Source organism: Lygodium microphyllum, chromosome 13 (genome assembly GCF_053477565.2).
Source record: "Lygodium microphyllum isolate KBCC chromosome 13, Lygodium_microphyllum_v1.1.10, whole genome shotgun sequence".
NCBI lineage: Eukaryota > Viridiplantae > Streptophyta > Polypodiopsida > Schizaeales > Lygodiaceae > Lygodium > Lygodium microphyllum.
Window position 1 is genome coordinate 74,714,989 of NC_141147.1, and position 22,800 is coordinate 74,737,788.

General features: G+C 44.5%; 1 protein-coding gene across 12 annotated transcripts in view; it reads left to right on the forward strand.

Moving 5' to 3' along the window:
* LOC148026779 (uncharacterized) overlaps positions 1-22,800 on the forward strand; it is a 219,631-nt gene that overhangs the window by 104,006 nt on the left and 92,825 nt on the right. For all 12 annotated transcript variants that reach the window (XR_015692898.1, XR_015692897.1, XM_087691290.1 and 9 more), the window contains 2 exons: positions 10,354-10,429; positions 14,737-14,812. Coding sequence is in view for 10 of the 12 variants with exons in the window: in XM_087691290.1 (XP_087547416.1) it covers positions 10,354-10,429; positions 14,737-14,812 (152 nt within the window). In the remaining 2 variants the exon portion in view is untranslated. The remainder of the gene's footprint in view (positions 1-10,353; positions 10,430-14,736; positions 14,813-22,800) is intronic.

Below are 22,800 nucleotides of genomic sequence, written 5' to 3' on the forward strand. Positions count from 1 at the left end.
GAGAAAGCTTGGGCATCCCATATATCGCATGCCTTTTGAGTTGTTGATCTTTGGGGAAGTGAGGAGTAGCAGGAGCCACAACTGCAGGCCTAACTTCTTCTCCACTTACATAGTCCCAAAAATTCTTTGCAATCAGCACATTCTTTATCATGAAAGACCAAAGTGAATAGTTGTTACCATCCAACCTGTCCTCCTTGGATACATAGGTAAATACATCACGTCCTTGATTTGCCATGATAATCAAGGCCAAAAAGAGCAAGAAAGGAGCAATGCCCAAGTTGGACCAACTTGGAAATCTCAAAATTTCCAGAAATTACAGCAAATAGGTTGCCTCAATTTGCAAACTAAAGTTCACTCTTTCAAAACCGTCTTTAATGCACACAGTCCATGGTGCATTTAATGCTTAGCATATCTGAACTGACAATAAAAGCCCCAAAATTTCACAAAATCTCTGTGTGAAATGTGTCCCAGACACTTGCAAATGCAGAGAAATGCTGCCCAGGCACAATCCTTTTCTTGTGAATAAGATTTGAAATAAAAAATTGATAAAAAAAAGTCAATTTACCTTGAATTTGACTGTTGGGAGCTGTCACAGCTGTACTGGTGGTGGCAGGTGGTGCTTTTCAAGCTGGAGGCAGCACTGGTCAAGATGGCTGGCCACTACAGGCGCAGCTGCAGGCGTGGCGACACAAGCTGTAGTCGTGTGCAGCAGGCGTGGTGAGCGGCTGAAGCCAGGTGAAGGGCAGTGCAGATAGGGCCAGGGCGGCAGAGTCCAGACGGCAGGCCGCGCAGGCAGGCGGCACCAGTGGGCCTTGGGGGGGTGGGGCGGCAGGCAGTAGAGGCAGGCAGTGCTTCGGGTGCTGGGGGGCAGCACTTCGGGTGCTGGGGGGCGGAAGGCGGCACAGTCAGGCAGCACTGCGGGTGCTGGGGGGCAGGCACCAAGAGGAGCACCACAGGGCAGCGCACAGCAGGGCAACGGTGGTAGGGGGCTGACTACAGAGAGAGGTGCTTGTTCAGGGTGGGAGCTGGCAGCACGTGAGCTGGAGGTGGGCAGCATTGGCACTGGCGCCCTTGTACCTAGTGTAGATGCTGAGCAGGAGTTGTAGACCTGGCAAGAACTCCCGGAGGAGAGCTAAACTCAGCTCTAATACCCAATGTGAGAAGCTGAGAGGATCGAAGCTCAGCTGAGAGTGCAGTAGATAGTGTGGAGAGTGAAGCACGACACCCAATGCTGACTGAAAAGAGTGTGTAATGAAATACAAAGTACAACCCTTAAACCTTAGGGTTGTAAGGGGTGTTCACACCTGAAAGTGTGTGCAACATGGTAAGTGCCCATAAATGTGTAACATAGGCACATACAAAAAGGAGAATAAGTCTGGGGGAAAAAACCTCTCGAACGGAGACTAAAAAGTGCCCCAGTGTCCTACTGATCATTGACACTCCTCTGTGAGCGTAGGCGTGAGTGAAACCCAACAGTTTCTGTGCATTAGTTGCTCTTAAATACATGTGTATTGATAGATAGGTGTCTCCCTGTGATTGTGCATGTGGAACCAACAATGCATTGTGTGAGAGTGAGAGAGAATGAACGTAAAGAGCACAAAACCTGAATACTGATAATGGAATCAGGACTGCATACAATGCTGGAGATGATGTATGGGCCCTGGCATAAGTGCCAGCAGAAGGGAGGACAAGTGAGGGAACGGGATGGAGGAGACATAAGTGAGAAGATTTGACTGAGCAAGGGGAGAGGACTGCAAATGCAGATGGCTGGAAAGAGAAAGGTGCAATCAGCAGATAGAGAGACATTACAACCAACAAGAGTGAATAATGATGGCATGTGATGAAAAAACACAAAAGAGGGCGGCCCTATAAATAGGGAGAAGTGCTGTGATCTGGCCGAAGTGTGCAGGTTGGAACTGCTGTGAATCAGCCACCAGCCATAAAAAAGTGAGCCTGCCTGAAAATAGGCCTATCTGCAAGAGAAAGTTTCCCTGATGTCATAAATACTGCTGATTGCACGACAAAAAGTGCTGTGTCTGACCTGCTGCCTAAGACAGGCTGACCGGCTGGTAAATATGCCACCCTGCCACAGAAAGGCACGAAATGCAGGAAAATGTGACAACTGGCAGCAAATAACTTTTATGTCTTCCTGGAGAGTACCACGTGGCACATGGGTAGCAAAGGGTGCTTTCTTTTCTTCCCTGCTTGCTTCCATATCTTGAGAGGGTGAGAGGCTATGAGAGAGAGTATGTGAGGGAGTCTAAGGGACCAGTTGGAGAAGCTCCATCTTCTTCTTCTTCTTCTTCTCTATGAACTTGGCTTGGAGCAGCGGCTTTGGGATTGAAGAGAAATGGTGGCGGTTTGATAAGTGTATCACTGGAATCGTAAGGCCATCAAGAGCATCTTCTATATTTAGGTTATAATGATAGATAGTAAGTGTTGTCTGTCTACTACAACTTGTGAGTTGCTTGCCTTCTTTCATTTAACGGTGATGGAGTGGATGAGGCATAGTAGCTCAGTGATAAGAGTACAAGCTAGCTACGTGAGAGGTAGCTTGAGTCATTGAGCGGGGCTGATCTCTTGAAATAATAAGAACTCTCTCAACATCCCATTATTGAGCATAGACCCAATGTTATGGTTCCATTGTTGGGACAAACAAAATCAACTCTCTTGAAGTTCATATTCTCAGCATGTGGTAAAATAGGCGGCATTGAGGTGCCTCTCCCTCTTGCATGATTTGTACACTCTGAAGCACATATGACAAGATAGGAGGCCAAATGGGAAGGCAACCAGTTTGGGGTAATGGATAGCATAGAGTAGAGAGTAAATAGCCTCTTCCACTTGCACAATTTGCACACTTCACAGCACATACGGCTAGGTAGGAGTTTAAATGTGAAGGCAACGGGTTTGGGGTAACGGTTAGCATAGAGTAGAGAGTACAGTAGAATAGATTCATTCACTTTGCAAAAAAAGAAAAAAAAAATCATACATGAAAAATCTCATCTTCAATCTCATGTGGGCATTAGTTTGACATTTTAATCTTGCATGCATTGAGAGTTTCTATCGACATGTCTGCTTGAGGGCAGATGCTTTAGCCTCTCATGGTGGTCTTGAATGGTTGGAGCTCCAGGATTGTGCATCTCCAAGATTGGAAGCAAGTTCTCCATGACTTCATGTGTGTGCGCAACATAATAATCATCTCCATGATTGTATATTTGAGAGATCTGGAAGATTGCATGCATTATCTATTAGCAAACATGTATCTTGTATCATCATCTCCTACTTGTGAGCCATGAGGACATTAGGAGTTGTGGCATTGTCTTTGTCTATCGGTTTATGTGGTTTAGGCACTTTAGATGGAGGGCACATTAGTGCATTTCTTTTTGTTTGTCTTGGGCGCCCACATTATGGGCCTAACCATTTTATTACTAGTTGTTACCCCAATTTTCCTATTTATAGGTGGCATGCCCTCTCACTCTCATTATCTATCATTGATCCTTTGTGATCAGCCAGCCCTCCTCATTTTCTCATCTCCCTGCTATTGTCTAGTGCCCACATTGATATGTAGACTGGTGTTCTCTTTTAGTGTCCTCTCCATGTTCACTTTCCTTTCCACTGCAAACTCTCACATTGTATCAAAGCCATGTGTGGCAGTCACAGTTTTCGAAGAGCAGTCTATCTACCATTCCAGCCTGGAAGGATGATCTACAGGTGGGGAATTCCTGTGTTAATTGCTCACTTGAGCAGGGTGACCAATCTTCTACCATTCCAGCTAGCAGGTTGCCTTTTATGCAGATCTGCCCTCAGGCTGCTGCGTTTTGGGTCAGTAGGCCTTCATCTACGCTAGGCGGTTCCTATTCTTCGCTTGGACAACCTCTGTCCTACCTGCATTTTGTGCAGAGCACACTCCAAGTGCTTTGTTTCATTACAGGGACCCTCTTGCTGACCTGGGCAGCAGGTATACAGACCTGGGCACTATCATACAGACCGGGCAGCATCTTACTGACCTGGGTGGCATCTTATAAGCTGAATGAACTGAAATATAGACAGATATACCTCTATTTTGCTGCATTTACTTGGTTTGCCCTTCTGTTACAGTCAAGTGACTATTAATCCCTGCTAAGTGGCACTTTTCCAGTGCTGATGTTATCATTTTGAGGGAGGCATACTGTGTTCTTTTTGCAGGTCATCATCTTCTCAGGCTCCTGATCAATTTCCAGCCAGATTCAGGCTGTCTTCAGTTTAAGCCCCTTAGGAGCTTGCATTTGCAGTTCAGACTGCTTTCTGGGCATTGTGTTGCTTCTCCTACCTCGGATACTCCCCGTCTCCATTAACTGTACATTAGCCTTTTCTGATCAGTAGATTGACGGACCGCACATAGGCAAAGAACATCCCAATTGCAGCACCTTTTCTTGTGTTTTCTTGAATGTATTTTGAAGAACATTTATGACTAATGTATATGGCTTGGGGCATTGTATGGATTGGGATTGTGAAGATCGACCACCATCATATCATTCTCTCCCTTAACATTCTTCAGGGGCTTCCAGTTCCTGATTGGTAGCATTGGCACCCCCTGTGTGGGTGTTTGTCTTACCCTCTCTACCCGTATTTGAGAAGCTGGATGTGATGAACTGCCCTCTATGGTTGTGCACAGTCGACTTCATCCTCAACACCTACAACCTTTGGAATCTTGTTGCGATCCCTATACCCTGACCTACCGTGTATCCCCATGTTGGTGGGACCTTGGACTCAGCAGCTTTATGGGATCAATTGAACGCTAGAGCCCACTCTTTTCTCACCTTGACCTGCCATGGGTTCCCATTTTGGTATGACCTTGGACTCAACATCTTTATGGAATCAATTGAATGCCAAAGGCCACTCTTTTCTCTATCTTCAATACATAATCATTGGTAGACATTGTTTAACTCAGATTTCAATTGTAGCTTTCCAGCTTTGATATTTGTACCAAATAGGTTGACCAGATTATTCCATGCTTTTGCAAGACTGGTTGCATCATGTATGTACCCAATCATGTTGTTCAAAACATTGATGGAAAGACAATACATAACTTTTCAAGCACCATGGTTTCATTCCTTAAACACCTTGGCTTGCTCAGGCATGGCATTTTCCTCTAGGCAACTCTACAGCCTCAGGATTATCTTCTTCAATGTAGTCCCAAGAGTTTTCAAGAGTGATCTATTTGAGGCCTCTTCATTTCCCTTGGCCTATAGTGGTCTTCTATTGGATTGGGCTTGCATTTGGATACGGGGTCTTGCTTCATCGATGGACTTCATCGACATTAGCACTCTTCTTGCCACCTGCGGATTTGTATCTTCTTTGATCTTTGGCCACATCTAGGATATGAGAGGGGGTGCTAGCAAGCATACTCTCACATTATCTCCAAGGATAAGTGCATCATCTTTAGGAATGTAATTAACTCATCATCTCCACGGGTGCACAATTCTTGTTCTCCATGACTGCTCATTTACAAGGCTGGACTGCATATAAACTTGCTTTTTAGGCATACACTGACATCTCCATAACTATATGCTTTGGAATCTCAAGATCGATCACCTTCAAGAGTGCATACTCTAGCATCTCCAAGACTACACGCTTTGGCATTTCCAAGATTGTGAAAATCACAACTTGCTTTTTGTCACGACTAGATCTCCAAGAGGGCATGAAGGCATCTTGTGCTCATTGCTATAGTTGCTTGTAGCTAATTATCTCTAAGACTAATGCTCTCTTATTGTCCATGACTAGTAGAAGTGAAAATCTCCATGATTGCACCTCCAAAACTACGTCTCCATGATCGTGCCATCTTCATGATTGCTCATTTTTAATTTTGTTCATGATTGCTCACACTTGACCTTCTACACAAGTGCTCTAGAATACCATCTCTATGACAATTGGAAGGGCACATGATAAAGTTATTGTCATTTTTGCAAATTGTGGATATTGAGAGAGAGCAAAGAGGAGGAGAGTGATCGCAAGTAGAGGAGGAGAAAGAATCAACAGAAGAATTGGACTCCATAGCCACAGATCAGAGAGGAGAGGAACATGGACCAATATTGGCTTCCGCATAACAAATCTATCACCACCACACTGCACATAATGCTGAGGCAAGCTTTGGAATCTCCTCTTGAATTTATTTGGTCATGGATGCCATATTGTTGGGTTGCATGAATGCTCTAAGAATAGAATTGTCTTCTCTACTGGACTTCTTCATCATGAGCACAATCCTCTTCTCACCATCTTCATCTCACCTTCCATGTCAAAGACAGCCCAATCCACAAGACTGCTCGAGACCGTTCTATAACACTGGTTACATGCATTGAGGTTAGAGGATGGGCTGAATTTTTGAATTCTCAACATCTCCAAGAGTGCATGCTTATGTTGTGATCTCCAAGACTACCAAATCTTATTATCTCTAAGACTGACAACATCCAACATATCCATGAGTGCTAGACCCAATATTTACACGATTGCTGGTGTGACATCATCTCTATGATTGCTAACTCACCCTCTCCATGATTGCTACATGCTAGATCTCCATCATTGTTACATGCTTAGATCTCCACCACTATTCATGACTGGTATTGTGTACATGCTTGACCTCCAGACTGCCCAACCACACATCTGAGAGTTGTAGTTGTATGAAGCATCGCATGATTGTATAGTACCGCAATTGCATATAATGATCTAGTTGCTTGTTTTCTTCACTGCTGTGGAAGGAATAATTTTGAGTGAGCTGATCTTGCATCTCCATTACTGCCACTTGCTGTGATCTCCAGGACTACAAAGTAGAAAGTAGGGCATCGCCACCACGTCATTCCTAAGCTAACCTGCAACACTGCCTGAATAACTTGGGGCTTGCCTTCTTGATTAATTCTTTGATGGTGTATAGCTATTGTCATTGGCACATAGAAGTTGTTGTTGCACAAGGAATAGACATGATTCATTGGAATAACATTGAAATACTTCTGAAAGTAGTGTCCTAAATTGAAGACCAATTGTTTGATTGATGTGAACCATGCATTGAACGGCAATCTTTGATTTGAGTTATAAATGGATATTCTTGATTGGCTGCCTTGATTGCATTGAATAAAAAAGGATTGCATTAAACTGGAAAGAAAATTGAATCGGAAATGACTATTGTATGCACTGAAAGTAAAATCATAAGATGTCTGAATTGGACACTAAAAAGTAAGCACCTTGTCTCTTAAAATCTTGAGACCCATGACCCATTAGTCTTCACCTAAAGCTGTAAGTCCAAAAAAAGTCTTGCTTAAGAGGAATCCACACCCATCACCTAGAACTATAATCTACATTTGGTAAAGCCTGTGCTAAACTGACTAATGTCACTACCCCTCACCCCTATGTTTCTTGTCCATTGTTGTCTTTACCATGTAAGCAGATTTAGTCAGTTCTTGTGTGAGTTTGAGTGTGTATTTGTGGGCTGGGCATAAATGACGTGGTCGCTTGAGTATTTGGTTCTGTTTACTAGTGTTACACTTATTGTGTTCCTCCAAGGTTCCAGTGTGAACACTCCCTTATCCACAAGCACCTTTTACCTTCTAGCTAGAGAAGGGTTTTTTCCCGTGTGAACACCCGTTGTTGGGTGTGGTACTTGGTACCTTAGGTGTTGTACTTTCATTATCATTCTCACATAGTGGATGTGACATTCCAGCATCTCTTCTCTTGCTGTTACTTGCTCACTGTGAGTGTGTGCAAATTGTTGAATCCTAACCTAGTAGTGGTATTAGAGCATTACCTCTTCGCCACTGTCACCACCGCTTGAGCCACAGTTGAGCCTTGAGAGCTTGACTGCGCTCCTCCTCACTGGTTTCTGTGCACGTTGCTACTCGATAGTTCTTGTCATTGTGCTAGTGCTCAACAGTGTTCTTCAATTGCCTTGGCATCACAGATCCTATCTAGCTTGCTGCCATGCAGCCTACCCTGCCTCTGTCACCTGTCTAGTCTGCCATCACGTAGCCTGCCTTGCATGCTGCTTGTCCTCCCTTTCCCCTGATTACACTTTCACTTGATTTGCTTGCGCACGACAGCTACGTTTGAACCCTTAAAGGTAGCGCATGGCTATGATGGCTCGATTTTCAAAGTTTGTTCTCATTTTGGTGGCAGAAAAAGGTATAAGAAGGGGTAGTTGAGGGAGTAGGATGCCTATCTTGATGATTTGCCATCTTTAAATCTGCCAAAGCACATATTATTCTAGCACACTTTGTGACTAGCAAAGACATGACATTTACTTTTATGGTTGATGACAGCCATCTCTAGTGAGGGGACCTCGACTAGGTAGTATTCATTGGATGCTCCAAACAGAGGATCAGAGTAGTGGCTCACATCGAGAGGAAGTGGCACGTTAACCCAGCCTGAGCCACCTATCTGGTTGATGGATGGAGATATTGGGCTTACCAGAGGAGATCTCTACAGAGATTACAGTGGAATCTCGGAGAGCAGGTGTGGAGGGATTTGTTCCTTGATAGACCTTGCAATGTGCCATTCTGGCTACATTGCTGGGCTAGGGAGGAGAATATAGATGAGCAGGATTAGAGCACAACTAGCAGCCTCCCCCCATTGGAATAGAGAGGAAATCATAGAGGAGTTCCTATGTGACTTTTGGAGGAGGCTACATGATAGCTTCAAGCCTAGGAAGATATCTCTCTTCCTGTGGCTTGAAGCTCACAAGAGTCTAGCAGTTGGCATGTGGCTTGGATATGGCAGGGACCCAGAAGCATGTGTGAGATGCCTCGATTCAGTGGAGACATTGAGACATTACCTATGGGACAGCCCTAGAGCTCATGGGGTTTGAAGCAAAGCCCTTAGGATGGTATTTCATGGCATAGCAGAGACCATGGTGGCGACCTGGGGGGACTGTAGCATGGGTCACAGATAGAGGCCTAGCATGTGGCTACAAGGATGTTTAGTGGAGCTACTCTTTTCTCATCATTGGACATCATCTCAGCAGGATTCTCACCCTAGATTACTCATACGAACAATGGACTCGGGGACATTGCCATAGATGGGTGTTGATTGCTAGTATCGTAGTCTGGTGTATTTGAACTGTGAGATGCAGCCGTGCTGTTGGCCTTTTGGATGTATCCACAGAGGAGACTCTGTCAAGGATCTGGACAGAGATTAATCACACTCTCCATGGGAGATGGGAGAGAATGCAGGGAAGCTTTGAGGGGATGATGAAGAGAACAGAGGCTTTTTTGTGGACATGGATTCAGGCACTTTCTTCCAGACTATCCCTCGTATGGTTTGGCATTACAAGCCCACCAGATTGGGTGTTCACACGACCATTGTATTTGCGAGTACTTAGTTGCTCTTCACACAGTTCCTTGTACTTTGTATTTTACGTTAGGTTATTCCTTGAGGTGTTATTGATAGAATTTCTTTTCTTGGGGAAAAAAAGGAGAGAAGGCAGATAAAGGCAAGCTGAAGAGACTGCAGAAAGTGAAGGCTACATATATTCTATAGAGCCCCTGGATGAATTTTGGATAGACAAGGCCATGAGGGTGCATGATAGGGTAGCAGGACGGTTGAATTTTCTGATGAGAGGAAGACAAGTAAAAGCTGAGAAGAATGATGACTGAATGAAATGAAGATGCCTAGAAAACTGTTGCCTACAAATAGGCCAATGATTTGATCATAAATGCTGCTAGGATCAGTAAGTCACTGATGGACTTCAAGAATATACATGTAGGCAGCATGAAAAATGAGGAGACACCAGCATAATGTTGGGGAGATAAATGCTAGGCCTGTCTGATAGTGACAGACAGTGCTAGAGCTTCAAATGTCCCCATCTAACACAGACTGGGGCTCACAACCATGAGATGACACACAGAAAAGACATGAATGAAACATGACTGCTAGCAAAAGCACGGTCACATTCTTTGGTACTGATTGTGAGAGAGTGAGGTGAAAGGTCATTTCATAGGAGAGAAGCATGTGAGGCCGGACTTAGAAAGCATTGTCATGATCACCGAAATGCTACATGGCACACCCATCCTAGACTAGGAAGCCCAGAGGGTTAAACGAACTGTATACAAAAGCCAAAAGACTGTAATAGATTCCTGTTGACATGGTGCTGAAATAACAAATTTCTGTAGTTTTCAAATTCTTCGCTGATTGGACATTTGTTTGTTTAAGTTATTTGTTTGCACAGTCTTCCTAACAAACACTTGGTTGGACTTTTGAAGCTTTTCTTTGAGGGTTTGCTGTTGGCTTGTATGTGTTCTGCGTTTATGTTATTCAACAACTTTCATATTCTAAGAAAATTCAGTTGTGTTGCTTGTAAGTGAACTCTTGACCATGTGTTTTGCATTTCAGCCAGAAGATTGAAAAGCTTGGACCAGACCCACTAAGGAACGATGCAGATAAGGAGGGCTTTTGGACAGCTTTGCAGGTAAATGAAACCTATGCTTGTTTTCTCCATTTACAAGGAATGTATTATATCATCTATAGATTTCTAACACATTATGAGCATGAAGGACAGCAGACTGCAAATTTTTAGTCTTGTTTTTCTGTTTTTGACATCGGATAATTCAATCACCTGTTGAGCAGACCCTTATCTCAATTGCAGACCACAAACCAGTAGTTTGCTTTGAATTACAGGTTGATCAAATCCTTGCAGACTGCAAACCAGTAGTTTTCTTGAAAATGGTCTCTAAGTCCAAGACCTCTTTTATTTCTTAGCAGATGGGGAAAGTCTGAGACATCTTTCTTCCTTTTACTAACGTAATGTTGCTAGTCATGAAGGGACGTGGGCCACACAGCATCCCAGTCCATACAGTATGACTGTCTCGTAAGAACTCTCCCAAAGTGATTGGAGTCAATTACAGTACAAGTGCTGTAAACCAATTTACAAAGGCATACATTTCTAACCTATCTGCTCACAGGAGAGTGTCTAATACATTGGCTATGTAAAAAGCTGATCTGGTTATTGATTATGCTAGACCATGTGTGAATCCAAGTGGAAGGAGGTGCCCACATCCCATATAGCAACTTGCAAGACTTGCATCTCTCCTCATACGCCTCAAAAAGTCACCCTCTAAGCTCGATCTTCCATAAATTGTCCGAAAAGTATGTACAAATCTTGGACGTGTCTCTATCGTAGAAATATCTTGCAGCTTCATGGTATGACTGCATCTCATTGTCCAAATGCATGAAACTATAATGCTAGCAATCAACTTCCCTCTATGATGGTGCCTTGTACATTATTTTGTTTAAGAGAAGCATGATGTGTGAATAATGCTCAGCGACTGCCCTATGACATTGAAATAAAGCTCCCCTAAGCATCCCTTGTGACCATAGCTTTGACCCCTATGTGTAACCCAACCAATTGCTCCCCAACTTTCAAGTCACTATCATAATGCCAAAAACCCTTTTGTCCAAACCTCTTGAGCTTTGGGGCAATCGCAAAACCGCTGTTTCAATGTCCCTTTGCCTGTCCTTGTTTGGTAGATGCAGCTAGGCTTCTGACATATCCAAGCCAATAACCAATTGCTAGACTCTCATCTACCGCAAGACAAACAAAGTTGAAGACTTTGTAGGCTTGAAACTATCATTCACTACCTCCATTAGGAGTCGAATAAGAAAGGTCAAGAAGTGCCGTGTTTGTGCTAGTACTTGGCAGCTGCTAAGGTCACTTTGACCCTATTCATATGGGTCCTTCCTAGCTTGGTGGTTTGCCAAAAAGGAAACACTAGAAGGTCTTTGTTGGAAGGGTTCCTTTCCAACCCAATCTCTCAGATCTCATTGTAACCTTAAGAGACGGTTTCTTTGATAAGGCAAATGTCTACAGCCCTCCATCTTGCAAAGTAACTAGGTGGGAGATTGGGGTCTATTTTTCCTCGAGTGAAAAGATCTTTTGTTTTTTATGGCGATTGATGCAAATTTGAGCAGCATGGGTGGCTAGGGAGGAGAGGATATGTAGTTTATTCCATGGGGAGATGAGAGTTAGACATATTTTTGATTTTGCTCAAGGACCACAAGCTTCTTATTCATCAATTTTCTCTCACACTGAAGGTGGTAGAGGTTACACATATTGTCATACTTGGACAATGCTTGTTTGTGACGTTCCCAAAGAGAAGCAACACTTCTTTGTTTACTTTTGGTAGCAAAGGATGACAATAATAAGAGCAGCTAGGGCTGGCTGCTTGCGAAAGTTTCAAATTCTTGTATGCAGCTGCTTCTATCGGTGCTGATTCTTGGTATTTGCTCATGTCATACGTTGATGCCTTATAGTGGGGGCTCATTGGGTTCTTCTAGATGGTGTTATTGTCCTTGGTAAGTTTAATGCCGAGCATGAACTAGGATTATGCCATGATGAGCATGCCTGTATGTATCTATTGCAAATGCAGAAATTTTGCAAAGACAGTAATCTGCTGAAACTGTAGCTATTTGATGTGTGGTTTGTTGTAAACAACAATCATCTGGAAATTGAAGGTTTCATGTTCTATAATGAGTATTCCCCTTCCAGGCTATCCTCTATAATGGGTATGCTCACCATGTTGAAACCGTAGAGGTGATCCCGTCACAGGTCCTTGATACCTAGCAGGCTAGTAGGTAGGTAGAAGTTGAGGAGACCCAAGAGAGTGAGCAGCAGACAGAGGACTCGGATGCATACTATGGAGGACTTCTCCCCGTTACATGTTGCAGCAAAGCTAGTGAAGAGGACACTTGAGAGTGTATGCTAGGAGGCAGCAGAGATAGATGTTGGCTAAGAGCCATGGTGGTTTGAAAAGCAAAGATGCACCCCCTAAGGATACTCTCATGAGGAGGCAGAGATAGGTGTCGGCTAAGAGCCATGGTGGTTTGAAAAGCAAAAATGCACCCCCTAAGGATACTGTCATGGAATGCAAAAGGCTTCATAGGATATCATTTCAGTTAGGGCCAGAGCCTCATGAGGCAAGATTTGTGTTGAGCATTAGTGGGAGGATCAATTGATTTTGGCATGTTGCAAGAGTGCCACCTCTCTACAAAGAGGGTATCTTGATGTTGCGGGAAGTTATTGCTAGGACAGAGTCACACTTATTGGGTTGTAGCCTTGGGAGTCAAAGAGATATAGGCTGGAGTATGCATATGTATTGGGGATCAGTGGAACTAGTTGGTACAGGAATGAGATATTGTGATTCCAGGGAGAGCCATGTGGGACTTTGTAAGAGTAGAGAATGCACTTAATGGTCTGTTTGTCATTTACATCCCCAAATGGTGAGCAAGACAACAGTTTTGGACTATTGTCAGTCATTCTATACCACAGGTTGATCACTTGATAGTAGAGAGTGACTTTAATGTGGTGGAGGCTTTAGAAAATAGGAGGTATGGATGCCTGAAACTATTAGAGGAGGAGAGCATGCTGCCCGGGAGGAGCTCTTATTTTAGATCAAAGGTCAAGACACATGGTTCATACCGTGACCTTATCGATTGGGCGTGTTTGGAGAGCACAATGTTGGCGATGGGATTTCTAGAGCAGTAAGCCAATGGAAAAGTGGCTCTACATTCCTTAGCACATAGTCAGGTACTGGTACACAGAGGGCATCTCTGACCAGTTCTTATATGACCTTTGGAGCAGGCAACATGACAGCTTTAGGCCTAGGAATATATCTCTCTTCCTATATCTTGCTCACATGAGCTTAGCGGTTGGCACTTGGCTTGGATACAGCAGGGACCTAGTGGGATGCACAAGATGGAGCAAGGTAGAGGAGACATAGAGCCTGCTGCTCCGGAGATATGGAGGAGAACTTTCACGGTGATATTCCATGGCTTAGTAGAGAGCATGGCAGTGACATGGGAGGTTGTAGCCTAAGTCACAAATAGAGGCCCAGCATGTGGATATGAGGATGTTTAGGGGAGCCACTCTTTTCTCATCATTGGCCAGCATCTGAGCAGGATCCCCACTCGAGATTAGTTGCAGGCATAGTGGACTGCGGGATGCAATCATTTTATAGACCTTCAAAAGGTGGCCATAGCAGAGACTTTATTGGGGATTTGGGTAGAGATCATCCATATTCTCTGTGGGAGATGGGAGAGGATGCAGGGCAGCTTTAAGAGGATGAGAAAGAAAAGAGAGGCCGTCTGTGGACTTTTTTTCCCACACTGATTCCTTGTACCTTGTGTTTTGCCTAAGGTTCTTCTCTGAGGTGATATTAATATAATTTTGTTTTTTGAAAGAAAGGGAAAAAAAAATCTCTGGTAGCATTTTGTTCTACAAAGAACATATAGGTGGAATTCGGAGCATCATTTGTGATTATTACATCAGGTCCATAAATCTTTATTTCTACCTATATGGCACATCTTTATGCTAAACTGTTTTAGCATCAGCGACAACTCTACTTAACTATTGCATTCATTCAGTTTAGTAGAAGGATACATTGTGTAGATTCGTCCAGGATCTGTGCATGCTGCACAAAATCAGATGTGCAATCGATAGTAATGGATACATAATGTCAATGTACAAAAGGTTGAAGTATGTGTTATCTAATCTAGATATGCTTAACCTATTTTTATCACTAAAGCAAAATAATAACAAAGCATGGCAAGTAACAGGTGTGAGTGTTATGTGGTCGACTGTTGGGCTCTTTAACTTTATCCTTATTATTTTGAAAAAATTATGTGGGGAAGCTACAATTTAGTTTTTAGAATTTAGTCAATCTTACCAATGCTCCCTTTAGAAACAGTTATTAAAAAACATTCAGGGCACTTCATTTGCAGAAGAGCAGGAAAACAATTGGAGCATTAATAATGGATCAGTCAGTTATAGCGGGGATTGGTAACATATATCGTACAGGTACCTTGTTCTTACTTCCCATTAGGGAACATGCAGCATACCTCTACAAACAAAATTGGCTAAATATTTTCCCAAACTGAACATCACATTCCAATATGTATTGGCTAAGGTACCTGTTTCTGAGCTAAAATTACACATTGAATAGCAAGATGCAAATTGTGTTCAATATAAGACCCATTAAAGTATCATAACTAGTTGGATTATTTATTGAGCACTATCACTTTTGATTGCAAGCCTGCATTTCATTATTTTTCTTGTTTCGAGATTACTTAAAGGCACAAAGTCATGGTCCAAACTCATTTATCGCACTGTCTGTCAATAGACCAATTCAACTTTAAAATCTATTTGAATACTAGTGGTAGTTATTCTAGTGGTGTGCCTCTACTCTAGCCTTGCTACTCTCTACATCTTGATTGATCTCCTTCTTCATTATGCTTAGCTACCACTTCTAACATTGAGTTCTCATCCATGATCCCTTACGATTAGTATTGAACCTAGCTGTTTAGGGCTCTCAATTCTGCTGTGATCTGTTTTCATAACCTCATATCGTATCTTCTCAAGAGCCAATCAGTATCAACCTGATGGTCAACACAGCTCACATAGGATGCTGCAGTCAGCTTTTGTGAAGGTCCTTTACAGTTATATCTAGTTGATCTTGTAATTCTCTGATGCTGTCATTTCTTTCTTGCAGCTATGTGTTAAGGCTCTCAATTTTGCATAGGCAACTTTTCTCAAGAGCCAACCAGTCTCAATGTGGTAGTGATTGCAGACCACCAACCATGCTGCTGTTAGGTTTTGTGAAGGTGCTTTATGGGTATGTCTAATGGATCTTGTCATTTGCTGATGTCATGGCTTTCTTGGAGCCATCTGTTAAGCCTCTCAGCATCTCTATCCCCTTTGGCTCAAGTTTGACAGCTTACACTTCCCAAGTGCCAGCTAGTTTTGTTGCAACCATTCACTTGGTGTATAGTCTCAGTGTAACTCATCCATTATACCTACACTTGGAGGACCATGGCAGCCTAACCCCAATGTGTCTACTGGATCTTTCAAGAGTTCAGGACCAAACGCCTAGGGTGGAATTCTGATGTCAGATTTGCAGCTGCCATCATTTGAGCTTGGAGATCTATTTCATTTTGCCCTCAAGAATTGGGCCTGACCATAGTTGAAGAGAAGTTGAGATGCCCTTTTTTCTTCAACTGCTTGTTGGGTATCTCACACGCCTTACTTACGCCTACGCTCATATGGGAGTGTGCGGGTGATCACTAGGACACTGGGGCACTTTTTACTCTCGGTAGGAGAGGTTTTTTCCCCCAGATTATGTGTACTATTTTGTATGTGCTTGTGGTGCACACTTACGGGCACTTACTGTGTTCGGGTGTGAACAGCCCCTTATAACCCTAAGGTATAAGGGTTATCATTTGTACTTTCAGCTAAAACTCTATTCAGTACTATTGCATTGGGTATCGTGCTCAACTCTGTCTCTCACTCTCACACTGTCTACTGCACTTCAGCTGCACCTCGATCCTCTCCCATCTGACATTTGGTATCAGAGCTGGTCAGCAGCTCTGCACAACTCCCGAGGATTCTGCACAGCTCCCGAGGACTCAGCCGCCGTCGCTAGTCAGCTCAGGTTTGGGCCTGCATCTGTCTGCCCTGTGCAGACTCGTCAGTCAGCCCATCTCCTTCCTGTAGCAGCGCCGCCAGGAGCCCCGCCAGATTGGCGCCTCTGTGCCCTAGCGCCAGCTCGTCAGACAGCGCCACCAGCTGCCTGCGCCGCCTGGACCTGGAGCTGAAGCCGCCTTGTCTGTCACGAGCCCTGCTCCTGCGTGTGCCAGTTCGTGACCAGCGCCGCCCTGTCTGCGAGAAGCTCCACCTGACGCGCCTCCTGTACTTGCAGACGCCGTCGCCACCTAACGCGCCACCTGACGCCGCCTCCTGACGCCGCCCTGTCACGTCCTTGCCAGCTGACGCCCTGTCCCGCCATCTGACGCCCTGTCCCGCCACTGGTACCCTGTCCCGCCACCTGTCTCCTGACACGCCACCAGTGCCCTGACGTGCCGCCTGTGTCCTGACGCGCCATCCTGTACCCTGTACCTGTGCGTCAGTCCGACTGTACCCAGCAGTCATTACCTCGGGAATCGTGCCCGTCGTCAACACGCAGAGGTAACATTCTGCACTTTTCTTTTACACAAGAGTTCGTGCAACAGGTTCAGGTTCAGCATTGGGAAACGTGCTGTGTCAGTCTGTGACACATTGAATGCACATTTTGGGGCTTTTGTAACAGACATTTGTGACAGAAATTTTGGGCAGAAAATTTTGGGGCTTTTGATGTTTTAGTGCTGCTGAGCACTAATTGCACCTTGGGAAGCGTGCATCAGTGACAGTGTTTTTTGACAGAGTACCCTTTGTACATTAACTGCAGACTTGTGTTTGCTGCAATTTTTGGAAATTTGCAGATTTCCAGCCCGTACTGCATTGACATTGCTCTATTGCCTTTTGGGAAATAATGGCAAATCAGGGAGGAGATGTATTCACCTATGTGTCCAAGGAAGACCGATTGGATGGGAACAATTATTCCCTTTGGTCTTTCATGATGAAGAATGTATTAGTGGCCAAAAATTTGTGGGATTATGTCAGTGGAGAGGAAGCACGACTGGGAGTTGTGGCTCCCGCTACTCCTCCTCCAGGAGGACGTGCAAGAGGGCAACCTCAGCCCCCTCCACCTCAGCCCGCTCAGCCACTTCCCCCAAGAACTGCAGCTCAGAAAGCTTGGGATACACGGGATGCACAGGCTATGTCGCTGATTGCATTGGCAGTTCAGCGTTCTATCATTCCTCATATTCGTTCAGCAGCTTCTTCACAAGAAGCTTGGTTGACATTGGAGCAGATGTTTGCAGGAAAGAATGAGACTCGCATCTCTTTCTTGAAGAAAGAGCTAGAGACTCTAAAGATGAATGAGGGTGATTCTATGCAGGATCATCTCAACAAAATTCAGGACTTGCGGGAGCAACTCATGAATGTGGATGAGTACTACTCAGATGCGCAGCTGATTTCTACGACATTGAATTCACTGCCTCCCTCTTACTTGGCTTTTCATACTGCCTTGAACCTCACTATGAGGATTTCGAAAGAGCCCATCACTTTCATTCAGCTTGTCAGTTTGCTTCTAGAGGAAGAGCAAACTAGACGGAACAGTGGTGTGGATGGTATAGCCTCTGAGCAGGCTTTTATGTCAAGACAGAAGGGTAAAAACAGCCAAGGGAAAAATGCTTCGCAGAGTTCTGGTAGTAGTAGCACTTCACAGACAAGTCAGAAACAGGGGGGTACGCAAGCCAAGAAAGGAAAATGCCATTACTGCAAGAAGCCTGGCCACTATATCACTGAGTGCAGGAAACGCATTGCCAAAGAGAAGAAGAAGGAGTCAGGGATGTCTGTTTCTGCAGCTCCTTCCACTGCTAGCGAGTCCGCGTCCTTTGTTGCAGCCAGGGACTATTGTTTTTACACTTGCAGTTATGATGTCTCTTGGGCTGATAGAGCATTTAGCTCTACAGAGGATGCTGACACTTGGTTCTTTGACAGTGGTGCTTCACGGCATATCACATCTCGTAGAGATTTGTTTGCTTCTCTTGGTGCACCTCCCGTTGGGAAGTCTGTTCAGTGTGCTAATAATGCATCATACCCTGTTCGTGGTATTGGGGAGATTCAGCTTACAGCCATTGATGGCTCTATTCTCCGCCTACAGGATGCTTTGTATGTGCCTGGCATTAAGAAGAATCTGCTTTCCATTTCTTCTATGGCACGTTGTGGTTTGCAGGTCACCTTTGATGATGACCGTTGCATGGTCCGTGACAAGGAACACATGACATTGGTCTTGACAGGTTCTCTGTGTCATGGGTTATATGAGTTGGATGCTCTTTCGGTAGATCAGTCTGCATATTTGACATCCACTCTTACTCCTGCTATGTTAGAGGCAGAGTTATGGCATGCTCGTTTGGGGCATGTAAACTATGGCAGCTTGATGCTATTACAGCGTACTCAGATGTTGGATGGATTACCTCTCTTGGAGAGACCTCCTGAGCATTTATGCGAGGGTTGCATTTTGGGGAAAATGCATCGTTTCTCTTTTCCCCGTGATGTTGCTTTTAGAGCAACAGCCAGATTACAGCTTGTGCATTCGGATGTTTGTGGGCCCATGCAGACACAGTCATTGGGTGGTTGTTACTATTTTGTAACATTTATTGATGACTTTACACGTTTTTGCTGGGTCTACTGCTTGAAAAAGAAGTCAGAAGTGTATGATGCATTTTTGGCTTTCAGTGCACTTGTGGAAACTCAGTCTGGTTGCAAGATTAAGACTGTCCGTTCGGACCGAGGGGGGGAATACATGTCCTCTATGCTGAATTCTTATTTGCAGCAGAAGGGCATTATCCATCAGTACACTACTGCATATACTCCACAGCAGAATGGGGTAGCAGAGAGGAAAAATCGGTCACTCATGGAGATGGCCAGATGTATGCTGAAGGCAAAGAGTTTGCCTCATAGTTTTTGGATGGAAGCCGTCATGTGCGCTTGCCACATTTTGAACAGATGCCCTACCAAGGCCTTGAAAACCGTCACACCTTTTGAGGCTTGGCACAGCTGCAAACCTTCTGTTGGCCACTTCCGTACTTTTGGGTGTCTTGCATATGCCCATATTCCACAGGTACTTCGAAAGAAGTTGGACAACAAGGCTGTAAAATGCATCTTTATGGGATATAGCAGCGAAAGCAAAGGCTACAGACTCTATGATCCCGTGACCAAGAAGGTTTTTGTCAGCAGGGATGTTGTATTTGATGAAAAATCAGAATTATCCTTGGCTGGTTTTGATACATATCAGGCTGCCCGTGATGTCTTTGAAGGGCTGCTGCCCATCACATTTGGTGATTCAGCTGGTACTTCAGCAAATGAACCTAATGTTCAGCCAGCTGCTCCTATGGAACATGCAGTAAATCAGCACATTGCTGAAACTGAAATTCAGCAGGAACTTGTACACAGTCAGGAAGCAAGACAGGTGCCTAGATGGTACACGCAGACTATGAGAGATAGTCATTTGGAAACACCCTTGGCTGGTCGTACTCGAAGGCAAACTCGACTGCATGATTCAGCACATTCCATGGAGTTTGTTATGGCAGCATGTACTCATGATAATGAGGAGCCTGAATGTTTTGAGGATGCACGACATAGTGTGCATTGGATGGCAGCCATGCAAGCTGAATTGGATTCTATTCATAAGAATCATACTTGGGATTTGGTGTCTTTGCCAGTTGGCAAGCGTGCCATTGGTACGAAATGGGTCTACAAATTGAAAAGGAATGCAGATGGATCCATAGATAAGTACAAGGCACGGCTGGTAGCTAAAGGCTACGCACAGAAAAAGGGCATTGACTATGAGGAGACCTTTGCTCCTACCTCCCGTATGACGACCATTCGGTCTATGATTGCCTTGGCTGCACATTTTGGTTGGAAAGTGCATCAGCTGGATATAAAGACTGCATTCTTACATGGGGAACTTCAGGAAGAAGTGTATGTACAGCAGCCCATTGGTTTTGCAGTTGAAGGCTCAGAAAATTTAGTATGCAAGCTGAAAAAAGCTCTATATGGTTTGAAACAAGCTCCACGAGCTTGGTACGCAAAGATAGATGCTTTCTTGCTTAGTCAGGGGTTTGTAAACAGCCCATCTGAGTCTACCCTTTATGTACATAAAGAGGGGGGATCCATGCTGATTTTGTGTCTATATGTAGATGACCTTTTGCTCACTGGAACACATGCTGATCAGATTTCAGCATTCAAAAATAATTTACAGCAAACTTTTGACGTCTGACTTGGGTATTTTGCACTATTACTTGGGCATCCAGTTCGTACATGATGCTAGAGGCATTGGATTATGTCAGTCAAGGTACATTGGGCAACTTCTTGAGAAGTTTGGCTTACAGGATTGCAAGCCAGTTTGTACACCCATGGAACCTGGGCTCAAACTGTCATTACATGATGACAGTGATTTGTTTGATATCCATACTTATGCTCCAGCAGTGGGATGTCTCATCTATCTATGCCACACTCGGCCAGACATACAGTTTGCCGTTTCAGTTTTGAGCAGGTACATGCATCAGCCTCGTATGTCGCATTGGCAAGCTGTGAAGCGTGTGTTTCGTTACTTGCAGGGTACTAGAGCTCTTGGATTGCTTTATGCCAAGGGGGGACCACTGCAGTTACATGCTTACAGTGACTCTGATTGGGCTGGTGATTTTGATACTCGTCACTCCACTAGTGGCAATTGTTTCTTTCTTGGCTCGTCATGCATTTCTTGGCTTAGCAAGAAACAATCCACTGTTGCCACGTCGTCATGTGAAGCTGAGTACAAGGCAGCCTTCACTACTGCAGTTGAGTGCGTATGGCTTAGACGCTTACTTGCTGATTTGGATGTATCTGTTACGGAGCCTACTCCTTTATATACTGACAGTCAGAGTGCCATTGCAGTGGCATGGAACCCTGTGTTTCATGATCGCACGAAACACATAGAGATTCACTACCACTTTGTCAGAGAGAGGCTACATGCAGGTGATATCAGCCTTGTCTACTGTCCTACCACCAGCAATGTGGCAGACATCTTCACCAAAGCTCTTCCACGAGACAAATTTGAAGCATTTCGCGATGCTTTGAATTTGACGCCCTTTGGTGGCGGATGATCCTTGTACACTTGATCACTCTTCACTCCAGGGGGGGTTTGTTGGGTATCTCACACGCCTTACTTACGCCTACGCTCATATGGGAGTGTGCGGGTGATCACTAGGACATTGGGGCACTTTTTACTCTCGGTAGGAGAGGTTTTTTCCCCCAGATTATGTGTACTATTTTGTATGTGCTTGTGGTGCACACTTACGGGCACTTACTGTGTTCGGGTGTGAACAGCCCCTTACAACCCTAAGGTATAAGGGTTATCATTTGTACTTTCAGCTAAAACTCTATTCAGTACTATTGCATTGGGTATCGTGCTCAACTCTGTCTCTCACTCTCACACTGTCTACTGCACTTCAGCTGCACCTCGATCCTCTCCCATCTGACACTGCTACCCAAGATTAGAGTCTGGTCACATCCTCAAACAGAGGGTCCATTTTTCTATGGGAAGGTCCTCCACTCATTTTGCCTTCTCAGTGAGGGAGTGGCTTGACTTTCAGGTATTACTGCAGGAGATTGAGAGAGAGAGACTGCAGGGCATTAGAGGTGCCAGAGCTATGGAAGAGATATTGAGAGAGGGACCTCATGCTCAAGTGGAGGAAAGATACAGGAACCTGTTGACCTGAATAGGCCTCTTCTTGAAAGGAGATATCTTGCTGGGGGGTGATTGCACCTGGCTGTGGTAGGGGATGATGTCTGACTTCAGAGAGATGGCTTAGGTCAAGCAGGGTCGACAAGCTGCTCATTGGCAAGAGAATGAAGTGGCGCACTTTGATAAGGGATGGTACAGTAATCTTAATCCAGCCACTAGTTTGATGGAGGGATGGAGACACTGGACCTACTTGAGAAGACCATGACACATATTATAATGGGATCCAGGACAGTGGGTTTGGACATACCCATTTGTTAATAGACCTTGCGATGCAGCATTCTTGGGTTAGATGATAGGTTGGGGAGGTGGTAACTTGAAAATCCTCCAATAGCCTTCTCTTGATGATCTGACAGTGCGCTTGAAAGCGTTGTGTTCCCTCAATATGCCCTTATGTTTCTTGGTCTCAAATCCAGGTCAATATCTTTTGAAATCATCTTCCCTGCATATTCTGTCCTGCGCCATCGAAAGGTGGCTGTGGGACTTTCCATTCTTTGAATCTTCATGTTTGCCACCCTTTGAGTTGCCCAAAGACATGGAGAGGACTTCTGATGGCTTCTTCTTAGGCGAAGTATATCAGACCCAATTATAGCCATTTGATTTTGTGAAAGCTCTTGGTTTGGAA